The sequence below is a fragment of the Muntiacus reevesi genome, chromosome 4 (assembly GCF_963930625.1).
Source record: "Muntiacus reevesi chromosome 4, mMunRee1.1, whole genome shotgun sequence".
Lineage (NCBI taxonomy): Eukaryota > Metazoa > Chordata > Mammalia > Artiodactyla > Cervidae > Muntiacus > Muntiacus reevesi.
In genome coordinates, this window is record NC_089252.1 from 62968386 (window position 1) to 62981040 (window position 12655).

The window sequence follows — 12655 nt, forward strand, 5'->3', positions numbered from 1 at the left end:
ATTAGTATTCTCTTCAATATGCTGTTCCTTTGTAGAAATATATTTTAATATTCACTTATTTATTTACTTTTGGTTGAGCTGGGTCTTGATTGCTTCACATGGACTTCCTATAGTTTCAGAGAGTGGGGGCTACTCTCTAGTTGCCCTGTGCAGGCTTCTCTTTGCAGTGGCTTCTGTTGTTGCAGAGTATGGGCTCCAGGGCACAGGGCTTCAGTAGTTGCTGCATGTGAACTAAGTTGTTGCAGCTTGCAGGCTCCAGAGCACAGGCTTAGTAGTTGTGGCTCAAGGGCTTAGTTGCCCCATAGCATGTGGGGTATTCCCAGACCAGGGATCGAACTGGTGTCCCCTGCATTGCAAGGTGATTCTCAACCACTGGACCACTAGGAAAGCCCTGTAGAAATATTTTAAAGTGACTTCACTTTGTGAGGAAAATTCTGGATAATTTAATCTGTATACCTGTTTTAACTAGTTAAATATAACTGATATGGCAATAATCTTGAAAACCAACCGAATGCTGGAGAAAAGGTAATAGAAATAATGAGAATCTGGTTTGAAAAGAGTATTTCATAACCTGTATTATACATTCTATTAACCTGGATAAACTATCAAATCTAAAATACCGAGAGGTTTAAGTTTGACACAATTGAAAATGAGTATCACTGCTTAAATAATAATGACATTTTCTTGGTATTAATTTATCTTCTCAGTATTATCCACTGACTTCCTAAGAAAATCTGAAAACTTTATCTACCATTTAAAAGTAATCTTTTAATCCCCTTAACATTTTATAATAGGCTATCATAATGGGTTTTCCCAAGCTTTCCATTGATTCAGGCAGTGAACTTAGAGTACTTTCTCCAGTGGTTCTAGGATGGACAGAATCCTAGGCAGCTGAGTGACAGATAGTAATATCATGTTCTGCTTTCTTTTATAGCTCTTAACTTTCATTATTTGTTATTAGTATTCTCTTCAAAATGCTCTTTCTTTGTAGGACTATTTTAAAGTGACTTCACTTTGTAGATATATAGCTGTAGATCTGTTTAGCTAGTTAAAAATGACTGCAGTGTGGTAAAAGTCAATGGATAGTGGAAGAGCACCTGCTGCTCTACATGTGGTACCTCCCATCTTTCCAGCAGGAGGCCTCACCTCCCATTTAGGACATATGACCTGCTTTTATATGGTCTGAGTGAGGGTCCTAGTATCAATTTGATACTAAATACTAAGAAATCCTATTTTTCTTATTTAATAATAAATAGAAGGTTCTTGAATGAACTTGTAATGGATCATCTCACTGTTTGTAGAACTGTTTCCCAACTCCTTACCTTCAGCTTAGTTGTCCCAATACCAGCTTTAGACTTATGAGTCTCCCTCATCTCTCTTCATATTTGAATTTGGGGTTGGTAGCCCTTTACCCAGTGACCAGCGTTATCTCCTCCTACTGTTACCAAATCACAAGTCTGTGTGCCCGATGCACAGTGAGGTCCATCAATACTAAAACATTAGAGTTTGGAACAGAAAGATTTATTACAGATTTATGCAAAGAGATGGGTGGATCATGCCCTAGGAGCCCCAAAGTTACTGAAAACTTTCAACAAACCCCTTTAAAAGCAAAAGGTGAGGGAGGGTCGTGGTTAGCTGTTGGGAACTTTTTGGTGTCAAATCCTTTGCTTTTGAGGTCAGGTCATGGTGAGGTAATGGTCAGGTAATGATATTCTTGTGAATCTCTACCAGATAACTTTTATTCTCGGTGCTGACAAAAAAAGGCAGGGTCTTAAGGCACAACTTTCACCCTCCAAGGTCCCAATCTTGGCTAAAAGAAGGTGGATCACAGTTGGCAGGTCCTTTAGGGCCAGGGTTCCTACATCCTGCCAAGCCGTCATTGCTGAGGGAGCCAGGTGCCCAACTCAACTGGTCTTCAGTCTCCTCAGGTCACCCAAATGGGGCAGACCAGGTCTCAGAGAGTGCGACTCAGGCAGTAAGTTGCAGAGACGGGAAGGGAGAGTGGTTCACTGCTGCTTTAAGGACTGGGACAAGGCTAGTGGAGGGCCTTAGTGAGGTCTCTGGACCTCTGCAGGACGTAGGCCCCAGTCTATTCCCTGGGCCCTCCAGCTCACCTGCTGACGCAAGGCTGGGTAAGCTGGAGGGCCTCCAGGAGAAGGCCTGACTCTGCCTCTTACTTCACTCTCCACCTCACAACACCCCCGCCCCCACTCCTCTGTTGTCTAAATCCCCTCACTAACTGTCATTATTTTAAGAGTCGGTTGCTCGCGGGCAGGGCCCACTGCTGCACTGTCCGGCGGCCAAGCAGGACCACTAACGGTCGCTCACTGACAGTTGGTTGAATGATGGGGCCCTCTGAGGCACTGACTAGTAGGTGAACAGGACACTGCCTGGTGACAGGGCACGAAGTACAAATGCACATCAGTGGCTGCCGTGCTAGGGACTGAGGTCACTGCACTCTGCTACAGTTAGAGAGACTACCATTACTGCTTAACATTTCCTGCAGCTCATTAGAAGTAAAACAGAATACAAAGGATGTCACCAGGATAGCAGAGTGAAGCAAAGCGCCAGACTTCTCTTCCTCCCACAGATGCACTGAATGAGCAGCTCCACACATATCAGTTCCTTTGGAGAGAAATATAGAAACTAGTTTAGTTCCTCCTACACATTGAGGTGACTGAGGAAATAATCACCCTGAAATGAGTAGGAAAAGCTAAGATACATTCATGCCATAAACCTTTAGTTTAGCCACAGCGGAACCTGACAGTTTCTCCCTGAGAAACAGAGGGTTTGGACCACACAGCTAGCTCCTCAACTTTTATGGCTGCTACCCAAGGGACCAGCACCTAGATCACCTAGCTCTGAGAGCCAATGGGAATCAGCATTTGTGCATCCACCAGGACCATGTTAAGCAAACAGATGGTTTTAAACAGAAATGCAAACACTTAACCTTGGCTGTAGCCTTGGGCTCAACACAGAGGGACCAGAATAAAACATAAAATTACCATTTTCTCCATGGAAGGAAGTTAACTGCATACTTTTCCAGTTGCTGCCCAAGAATTGGGCTTCTAACCAGCTTGCATCTGGAAACTGATCGTCCTCTTCCAGGAGCCTGAAAGGGCGTGTGAGCACTTTCCTCGCCCTCACTCCAATGATAAAAGTGAGTGTTCAGCTTCTTTCTGGAAGGAGCTTGTCTGTGCATCTATCACCCTAACTTTTATGACTGCCATTCAAGGGACTGGCTCCCAAATCACCTAGCTAAGAGAACCAAAAGGGCATGGCATTCACAGTCCCCTTTCACCATAGAAAACAAGTAAGCAATTTCTAACAGACGTGTAAGCACATCCTGCCACTGTCTCCGCGGGCTTATCGCAGAGAGAGCAGGCAGAAACACTGATCTGTTTTCCCTAGGAGGGATTTGACTATATACTCTTTCAGCTGTTCCCTAATGGTGCTAGCTAATCTGCATCTGGGAGCTAATGGGGCACATAATTAGTAGTAGTTCTACGAGATCCTCAACGGACATGTGGAAACTGCGGTGAGATGAGAAAAGGCAGAAGATCAAACAGAAGAAAGGATCAATGAGCTTGAAGATAGTTCACTGGAAATCATACTGTCAGAGGAGGAAAAAGAACAGAAAAAGTGAAGACAGGGAATGGAATAATATATTGAAAGTTCTAAAAGAACTTAGGAAAGAAAGAAAACTGCCAATCAAGAATAGTGTTTCTGGAAAAAAAAAAAAAAAGAATAGTGTTTCTGGCAAAGTTGTTCTTCAGAATTGGAGGAGATATAGAGATATTATTAAACAAAAGCTTAAGGAATTCATCACTACTAAACCTGCCTTACAAGAAATGCTAAAGGAATTCTTTAAGCTGAAATGAAAGGATGCTAATTAGGAATATGAAAACATAAAAGTATAAAACTCACTGATACAGGTAAATATAAAGTTTTATTAAAAATAATATATGATGGTATTATGTAAATCACATATAGCTCTAATATAAAGGTAAAAAGATAAAAGTATTGAAAATCTCTGTAGCTACAATAATTTTGGGGCTTCCATAATGGAAAAAGCAAGACAACTCCAGAAAAACATCTATTTCTGCTTTACTGACTATGCCAAAGCCTTTGACTGTGTGGATCACAATAAACTGTGGAAAATTCTGAAAGAGATAGGAATACCAGACCACCTGACCTGCCTCTTGAGAAACCTGTATGCAGATCAGGAAGCAACAGTTAGAACTGGACATGGAACAACAGACTGGTTCCAAATCAGGAAAAGGAGTACGTCAAGGCTGTATATTGTCATCCTGATTATTTAACTTCTATGCAGAAGTACATCATGAGAAACACTGGGCCAGAAGAAGCACAAGCTGGAAACAAGATTGCCGGGAGAAATATCAGTAACTTCAGATATGCAGATGACACCACCCTTATGGCAGAGAGTGAAGAGGAACTGAAAAGCCTCATGATGAAAGTGAAAGAGGACAGTGAAAAAGTTGGCTTAAAGCTCAACATTCAGAAAACTAAGATCATGGCATCTGGTCGCATCACCTCATGGGAAATAGATGGGGAGACAGTGGAAACAGTGTCAGACTTTATTTTTTTGGGCTCCAAAATCACTGCGGATGGTGACTGCAGTCATGAAATTAAAAGAAACTTACTGCTTGGAAGGAAAGTTATGACCAACCTAGATAGCATGTTAAAAAACAGAGACATTACTTTGCCAACAAAGGTCCGTCTGGTCAAGGCTATGGTTTTTCCAGTGGTCATGTATGGATGTGAGAGTTGGACTGTGAAGAAAGCTGAGCACTGAAAAATTGATGCTTTTGAACTGTGTGGTGTTGGAGAGGACTCTTGAGCGTCCCTTGGACTGCAAGGAGATCCAACCAGTCCATCCTGAAGGAAATCAGTCCTGGGTGTTCATTGGAAGGACTGATGCTGAAGCTGAAACTCCAATACTTTGACCACCTCATTGGAAAAGACCCTGATGCTGGGAGGGATTGGGGGCAGGAGGTGAAGGGGACAGCAGAGGATGAGATGGCTGGATGGCATCACCGACTCGATGGGCATGAGTTTGAGTAAACTCCGGGAGTTTGTGATGGACAGGGAGGCCTGGCGTGCTGCGATTCATGGGGTTGCAAATAGTTGGACACGACTGAGCAACTGAACTGAACTGAAATGAACAATACCTCAGCTGGTAAAGAATCTGCCTGCAATGACAGAGATCCCGGTTCAATTCCTGGGTCAGGAAAATCCCCTGAAGAAAGGGAAAGGCTACCCACTCTAGTATTCTTGGGCTTCCCTCGTGGCTCAGCTGGTAAAGGATCCTCCTACAGTGTGGGAGATCTGGGTTCAATCCCTGGGTTGGGAATGTCCCCTGGAGATGGGAACAGCTACTCACTCCAGTATTCTGGCCTGGAGATTTCCATGGACTCTGTAGTCATGGGGTTGCAAATAGTTAGACACTTAAATAATTTTTATTGGACACGTGATATGGAAAGGTGTAAATTGTGATATCAGAACATAAAATATGGGGACAGAGAGTAAACATGAGGAGCTTTTTTAAGTTATTGAAGTTATCAGCTTAAAATGAACTATTATAATTGTAGGATGTTTTAAGCAAGCCTCAAAGCAAAACCCTTTGGTAGATATACAAAAGATAATGCAAAAGGAATCAAAGTATACCACTACAGAAAACCACCAAGTCATAAAAGATGAGAGAAAGAAGAGAAAAATCTATAAAACACTTAGAAAAACTTAACAAAAGGTCATCAATAAGCTTTTACCTGTCAAAAATTACTCCAGATGTAAGTGGACTAATTCTCTAATCGTAGACTGAAAGTGAAGGGAAGGAAAAAGATATTCCACATGCATGAAAACCAAAAGAGACCTAGCAATAGCTATTCTTATATAAAACAGAATAGAAGTAAAAAAAAAAAAAAAGTGTCAGGGTTGCTATACAATGATAAAGAGGTCAATTCATCAAGAGAATATAACTGAAAATATTTATGCACCCAGTATTGGAGCATCTGAATACATAAAGCATCTGAATATATAAAATATCTGAAGGGAGAAATAGACAGCAGTACAGCAATAATTAAAATTGAAATTAAAAGATGCATGCTCCTTGGAAGAACAGCTGTGACAAACCTAAACGGTATATTAAAAAGCAGAGACATCATTTTGTTGACAAAGGTCCATATAGCCAAAGCTATGGTTTTTCCAGTAGTTTTGTATGGATGTGAAAGCTGGACCATAAGGAAGGCTGAATACCAAGGAATTAATGCTTTTTGAACAACAATAATAGGGGATTTCATTACCAACTTTGAACAATGAATAGATCATCCAGACAGAAAATCAGTAAGAAAACTTTGGACTTAAATTACACTTTAGATGAGGATTACGCAGATACATACAGAACATTGTGTCTAACAGCAGCAGAATGCACATTCTTCTCAAATGTACATGGAGCATTTTTCAGGATATATCATATTGCAGTACTATCAGGCATCTTTTCTGAGAAAAACTGGAAAATTGACAAATATGTAGAGATTAAACAACATACTCCTGAAAAACCAGTTGGTCGAAGAAGAAATCAGAAACCTGAAAATATCATGAGACAAATGAAAATGAAATATAACATACTAAAATTACAGGATATTGCAATAGCAATTCTAAGAGGGAAGTTTATAATGATAAATGTTTACATTAAGAAGAAAGACCTCAAGCAAACTAACTTTACACTAGAAGGAACTAGAAAAAACTACTAAGCCTAAATTTAGTTGAAGGGGAAATAACAGAAATCAGAGCAAACATAAATGAAACATTAAAAAATAATAGAAAAAGATCAGTGAAACTAAAAGTTGGTTTCTTGATAAAAGTCACAAAACTTTAGCTAGACTAACAGGAAAAAAAAAGACTCAAAATCATAAATAAAAGAGACTCTACAGCTGGTGCCACAGAGACACAAAGGATCCTAAGAGACTACAATGAACAATTAGATGCTAGCAAGTTGAATAATTTAGAAGAATGGATAAATTCCTAGAAGCAATGGAATGGATAAATTCCTACCTAGACTGAATCAGAAAGAAATAGATTGAACAGATAACAAGTAAGGTGATTGAATCAGTAATCTAAAATTCTCCCAACAGAGAAAAGTTCAGAACCAGGTGACTTTATTGGTAAGTTCTATCAAAAATTTGAGAGTAATCAGTGGGAATGCCTTCTCAATCTCTTTCAAAAAATTGAAGATAACAGTACCAAATACATTTTACAAAGCCAGCATTAACTTGATACTAACATCATAAAAGAACACCACTAGAAAAGAGAACATCAGACTAGTATACCTGATGAACATATGTGCAAAAATTCTCAATTTTAAAAATACTAGCAAACAATTGAGGAGCACATAAAAAGTATCACACACCAAGATCAAGTAGAATTTATTCATAAGATGCATGGATGGTTTAACACTTTCAAATGAATAAACATGATACACCACAGTGAAGGGAAATGTAATCCTATTGTCATCTCAGTAGATGGAGAGAAAGCATTTGACAAAAGTTAAGATCTTTTGATGATGAAAACTCTTGACAGAGTGGATGTAGAAGGATTATATTTCAATAAAATGATGACCGTATGTAACAAGCTCACAGGTAACATCAGGCTCACTAGTGAAAACCTTAAAGCTTTCATCTAAAATCAGCAACAAGACCAGGGTGCCCACTTACACCATGTTATTCAACATGGTACTAGAGTTTCTAGCCAGGACAGTTGGGCAAGAAAGAGAAGTAAAAAGTGTCCATATCTGAAAGGAAGAAGTATAATTTTCTCTGTTTGTAGAATACATGATCTCATATATAGAAACTCTGAGGACTCCACCAAAAACTTGTTAAAACTAATAAATGAACTCAAGAAAGTTGTAAGATACAAAACCAACCAACAGAAATGAATTGCATTTCTATACACTGACAACAAAGTAGCTGAAAGAAAAATGAAAATAATCTAATTTGCAGTTGTCTCCAAAAAATGCTTAGTAATAAAGTTAATCAGGTGAAAGTTTTATAAACTGAAAACTATAAAACATAGATGAAAGAAATAGAAGGCAAAAATAAGTGGAAAAATATCCCATATTCATAGATTAGAAGAATTTATGTTGTTAAAATGTCCATATAACCCAAAGCAATCTACAGATTCAGTTCAATCCCTATCAAAATTCCATTGGCATTTTCACAGAAATAGAAAAAATTCTAAAATTTGTATGTAACCATATAAAACTCCAAATAGCTAAGTAATCTTGAACAAGAAGAGAAAAGTTGAAGGCATTGTAGTTCCTTGTTTCAAACTATTTAACTATTTTACAAAATTGTAGTAATCATAGGGGTATGGTATCAGCATTAAAAACTGACACAAATCAGTGGAACAGAATACAGAGCCCAGAAATAAACCCAGATGTATAGAGGTCAACCAATTTTAAACAAAGGTACTGAATGGGGAAAAGATAGTCCCTTCATTAAATTGTCTTGGAAAACTGGGTGTTCATATGCAAAAGAATGAAATTGGATCCTTAAACTGTACACAAAAATAAACTTGAAATTTATTTTTGGATTAAAGACAAATGTAAGACCACCCTGTAAAACTCCTAGAAGGAAATTTAGAGGAAAAGTTTCTTGAGATTGATTTTATCAATGATTCTTTGGATCTCTGACACCAAAAGCACAGGCAAGAAAAGTAAAAATAAAGTAGGACTACATTAAATTAAACTGTTTCTTTGTAGCAAGAGAGACAATTAGTCAAATGAAAGATAGCCTACAGAATGGGAGAAAATATTTATAAACATTTTTAAAAGGGATTAATATCCAAAATATATAAGGAACTCATAAAACCGACACAATAAAAACGTTTAAATCTTAAAATGGGCCATTTTTCTAAAGAAGCTATATGGCCATTGGGTATATGAAAAGATCCTTCACATCACTAATCATCAGGGAAATGCGAATCAAAATCACAATTAGTTATCACTTCACACCTGATATCAGGTGTGATATCAGGATGGCTGTTATCAAAAAGGGAAAAGATAATAGAGATTGGTGAGGATGTGAATACACTGGAAACGTGTACATGTAGGTGGGAATACAAAATGCTGCTAGTGCTATGGAAAACAATAGCACTATTAGAGATCTCCTCAAAAAATTAAAAATAGGACTACCATATGATTCAGTCACCCCACTTCTGGGTATTTATCTAAGATAACTGAAATAGGATCTCCAAGACATATTAGCACTCACATGTTTATAGCAGTACTATTTATAGTAGCCAAGATATGGAAGCAACCTAAGTGTCAATCGATGGACAAATAAAACATACAGTGGGATGCTGTTCAGCCTTAAATGTGGAGAATGTCCTGCAACATGCAACAGCATGGATTAACCTGGGGGACGTTACGCTAAGTAAAGTAAGCCAGTCATAGAAAGACAAATACTGTGTTATTCCACTTATATGTGATATCTAAAATAAATTCAGATAATCAAAGCGTGGGATGATTTCCACGAGTGAGGAAAATGGTGAAGTAGGGAGTTCTAAATTAGCAGGCATAAAGTTTTAAGTAAGAAAGATGAGTAAATGATAGAGATCTGCTATAGAACATTCTACCCATAGTCAGCAATACTCTATTATGCACTTTTAAAATTATTAAAAGGGTGGATCTCATACTAAGAGTACTTATCAAAATATAATAAAATTATTAAAGTTTAAAAAAAGACTTAAAATGAAGCATCAACTCAAAAACAGAAAGATAAACTCAACAAAGAATGCCCAAAGAAAGTAGAAGAAAGAAAAGAAGTACAGCTATTAATTAAAGGCGAAAGAGGAGAGTGAAAAAATCTGGCTTAAAACTCAGCATTCAAAAAACTGTATCATGGCATCTGGTTCCATCATTTCATGGCAAATAGATGGGGAAACAATGGAAACAATGACAGACTTTATTTTCTCCCATCCAAGTACTAACCAGGCCCAACCCTGCTTAGCTTCCGAGATCAGACGAGATCGGGCGCGTTCAGGGTGGTATGGCCGTAGACAGACTTTATTTTCTTCGACTCCAAAATCACTGCAGATGGTGACTGCAGCCGTGAAATTAAAAGACGCTTGCTCCTTGAAAAAACTATGACCAACCTAGATAGCATATTAAAAAGCAGAGACATACTTTGTCCACAAAGGTCCATGTAGTCAAACTATGGTTTTTCCAGTAGTCATGTATGGATGGGAGAGTTGGACTATAAAGAAAGCTGAGTGCCAAAGAATTGATGCTTTTGAAATGTGGTATTGGAAAAGACTCTTGAGAGTCCCTTGGACTGCAAGGAGATCAAACCAGTCAATCCTAAAGGAAATCAGTTCTGAATATTCATTGGAAGGACTGATGCTGAAGCTGAAACTCCAATACTTTGGCCACCTGATGTGAAGAACTGACTTACTGGAAAAGATCCTGATGCTAGGAAAGATTGAAGGCAGGAGGAGAAGTGGATGACAGAGGATAAGATGATGGGATGGCATGACCGACTCAATGGCTATGAGTTTGAGCAAGCTCCCGGATTTGGTGATGGATGGAGAAGCCTGGCATGCTGCAGTTCATGGGGTCGCAAAGAGTCTGACACGACTGAACCACTGAACTGATAGTTGGATAGTGGTGTTCTATGTGTGTGTGTGCTCAGTCGTGTCTGACTCTTTGCTACCCCGTAGACTGTAGCCTGTCAGGGTTCTCTGTGCATGGAATTTTCCAAGCAAGAATACTGGAGCGGGTTACCATTTCCTACTCCAGGGGATCTTCCCAACCCAAGGATCAATTCTCCGTCTCTTGCATCTCTTGTGTCTCCTGCATTGGCAGCAGATTCTTTACCACTGAGCCACCTAGGAAGCCCCACTAGTGTTCTACTAATTTGTCAATATGGTATATGCAAGTCTTTTTCTAAAAATAGGTTTATATTTCAAAATAAGTTGCTAATAATTAGTTTTACTTATATTTTACCTGTATTGATTATTAATCATTTTAATATACACATAACTTATTATTAAAGCTTGCAGTTAGGGATTTATATAATTCTAATGTCTTGAATTAATAGTGAATAAAATCATTTGAATTAATAATAAAAGGCAAAACTACATAAGCAAAATACTCCTTTAATTTTTAAAAAATTTCACATTTTCTTATGGTGAAATATTTTGCTACCTTTGGTTTTCCTCAGAATTAGAAAAAGAAAGGGATCTACACTGTATACACCATATACCCAAGAGGCGATACTACCTAGTGGATAAGATCGCAGAATTAGGGAACTGCCTGAATTTAAATCCCAACTGTATCATGTACTAGCTCTGGGACTTTAAACAAATTACTTGACTTTTCTTAGCTTTCATTTTCTCTCTAAAAATGGTCACACTGAGGTTGTTGGGAAGGCTTATGTAAGTGGTGTGCATTGAATAGTATCTTGCCCAGAGTCAGCACTGAGTAAGATTTACCTCTTATTATAGTGGCTTAGCAGTAAAGAATCTGCCTGCGATGCAGGAGATGTGGTTTCAATCCCTAGGCCAGGAAGATCCCCTGGAAAAGGAAATAGCAACCCACTCTTGTATTCTTGCCTGGGAAATCCCATGGGCAGAGGAGCCTGGCGGGCTACAGTCCATGGGGCTGCGGAGTCAGACACGACTTAGCAGCTAAACCACAGCAACAACAATGGCAGAAGTACTGGGCATCTATTAGATGTACACTGCGTAGTAGTAGAATAGATATTATATAATGTTAACCTGTACCCCTTTTCTGCTTCAGCATACTTTCCTTATTTTTAATTTTGGAGCATTTTATGACCAGAATGAGGCTTCTGTTTTCTTCCTTTGTTTCTTGGTGGGTGGAAACATGACATGCTCAATGTTTACAGGGAAAAGGTGCACAAACAAGGTAAAAAAAGAGCTACTTCTCAGATTTTGGCCTGAGCTTTCTCTCCTTATCCCCTCAAATCTTTGTTCTGTTATTTTCCTCTTTTTTCTAGGTTAAATGCTCTTACGGAAAAAGGAAAATTTGATAGCAAGATAATAGAATATTGTAATATGGCAATGAATTCCTCAGTGGAAAACAACATATGTATAAACAAAGTATGGGTTCAATGTGAGAATGAAAGTTGTTTGAAATGGAGACTGTTATCAAATGAGGATAAAGTCAAAGTCAATCACAATGAACCATGGTACTGCTTCATGAACACTGACTCAAAGTACAATAAGTGCTCTGTTTCTGAAGAAGACTTTCCTGAAGAGTCTCAGCTTCATCAAAATGGATATAGGATCGTCTATTCACAGCTCCCTCTTGGAAGCCTGGTTTTGGTAAAATTAAAGAATTGGCCAAGGTAAGATTTTTGTTGGTGTTTTCTAATAAACTTTTGCGGTATAATCTTGTTAATAAGTTTATTAACTTTCAAAAGTTTTCAAACAAATCAACTTCTGTGTTGTTGTCTAACTTATTTATTGTTTTCTGGTCTCATTGTTATTCTTTCCCTGACTTGTTTGGGTTTAATTCTTCTTTGTCTAGTTTCTTAAATTGGAAGCTTAAATAACTGATTCATATCTTTTTTCTTCCAGATATGGGCAATTAAAGCTATAAACTTCTCTTTAA

At 38.3% G+C, this 12655-nt stretch overlaps 1 protein-coding gene across 2 annotated transcripts in view; it reads left to right on the plus strand.

Annotated features, from left to right (window-relative positions):
• Window positions 1-12655, plus strand: part of ZCWPW2 (zinc finger CW-type and PWWP domain containing 2) — a 138044-nt gene that overhangs the window by 42630 nt on the left and 82759 nt on the right. For both annotated transcript variants that reach the window (XM_065932910.1, XM_065932911.1), the window contains exon 2: window positions 12039-12389. In XM_065932910.1, the coding sequence (XP_065788982.1) occupies window positions 12097-12389 (293 nt within the window). In that variant the 5' untranslated portion in view covers window positions 12039-12096. The remainder of the gene's footprint in view (window positions 1-12038; window positions 12390-12655) is intronic.